Here is a 1201-nt window from a genome sequence, read left to right as displayed (position 1 = left end):
CCCAGCGACGCGAACACGGCGAATCCCGCGGTAGTCGAAGTATCATCGACGTCTCCCAGCAAAGCAAGCACAACAAACGCGGTGATGGTCTCGTCAGTTAAAGCCTCTTCTGCACCACATACACTGGTTGCACCTAGTCATGCAGCTTCTTCATCCAACTTACGAGAGCGACTATGGAACAAGGCGTACGATCAGGCAAGAATTGAAGACCCCGATACCGTTAATGGTTACGAGATGATTCTGTCCGCTCAACTCCACCAAGAAGACCCCGACTTTTTGAATCCTTCACACACCGATTTTACGGACAATACGACGCCGGAGAACAAGATTGAACAGGATACAGAGAAACGTAAAAAGCAGATGCGTCAGCTTGTTCAAAATGGCTTGCAGAAAATAAAGAAGGAGATCAACATAAAACAAGGCATAGAAAGTGGTGTTCAGGTCGCCATGGTTTTCAAGGAAGTCGTAGACAAGGCGGTTCAAGCGTCTAGTGAGGCGGCTCTCGCCTGGGTCGGGGTGTGCATTGGGCTCCAGGTTAGTACCGCTATCATTGGAACAGGAACCTAACGCTAATGTTTTGTGTTAAGATCCTAACGAACCCACTCACCGAGGCGAATTCTAACCAGCAAGGAATCGAATATGTCGTGCGGAGGATGAACTGGTACTGGGAGCTGTCGAGACTACTGCTAGACATGAACATCAAGCCGGACCAGCAAGGCTTGCGGGGCGTGCTTGAGGAGAAAGTCACTCAGCTCTATGCACAGCTGTTATTGTTCCAGATGAAGAGCGTATGCTACTACTACCGCAGACGCTTTCGGGTGTTCGTACGGGATCTAGTCAAGCTCGACAACTGGGACGGCAAGCTGGACAACATAAAAGATGCAGAAGCAGCCGTGCGACAAGACTCCTCCCAGTACAACACTCAAAAAATCCTAAATCATCTTAGTGATATTCTTAAGAGTGGGGAGTCGCAGATCTCAGCTATTCAACAACAGACCAAGGAACAGGAGGCAATGCACGAGACCGATGAGGATAATAAGTGTCTAAAAGACCTGCGCGTCACTGACCCTCGAGATGACAAGAAGCGCATCGAAGGTCTCAAAGGTGGCCTGCTCAAGGACTCGTACAAATGGATCCTTGAAAACTCCCAGTTCAAAAAATGGCGCAATGAGGATGACCCGCAGAGTCGGCTGCTGTGGGT

General features: G+C 49.5%; 1 protein-coding gene across 1 annotated transcript in view; it reads left to right on the top strand.

Annotated features, from left to right (window-relative positions):
- Positions 1 to 1195, top strand: part of K452DRAFT_322662 (uncharacterized protein) — a gene marked incomplete at both ends in the record, with an annotated part of 4256 nt that extends 3061 nt beyond the window's left edge. The window contains 2 exons of the mRNA XM_033544536.1: positions 274 to 534; positions 588 to 1195. Coding sequence (XP_033391806.1) covers positions 274 to 534; positions 588 to 1193 — 867 coding nt within the window. The remainder of the gene's footprint in view (positions 1 to 273; positions 535 to 587) is intronic.
- Positions 1196 to 1201: the final 6 nt, after the last annotated feature.

This window comes from Aplosporella prunicola (genome assembly GCF_010093885.1).
Source record: "Aplosporella prunicola CBS 121167 unplaced genomic scaffold K452scaffold_62, whole genome shotgun sequence".
Lineage (NCBI taxonomy): Eukaryota > Fungi > Ascomycota > Dothideomycetes > Botryosphaeriales > Aplosporellaceae > Aplosporella > Aplosporella prunicola.
Note: the sequence above shows the minus strand (reverse complement) of the source record. Positions and strands in the feature narration are given on the sequence as shown.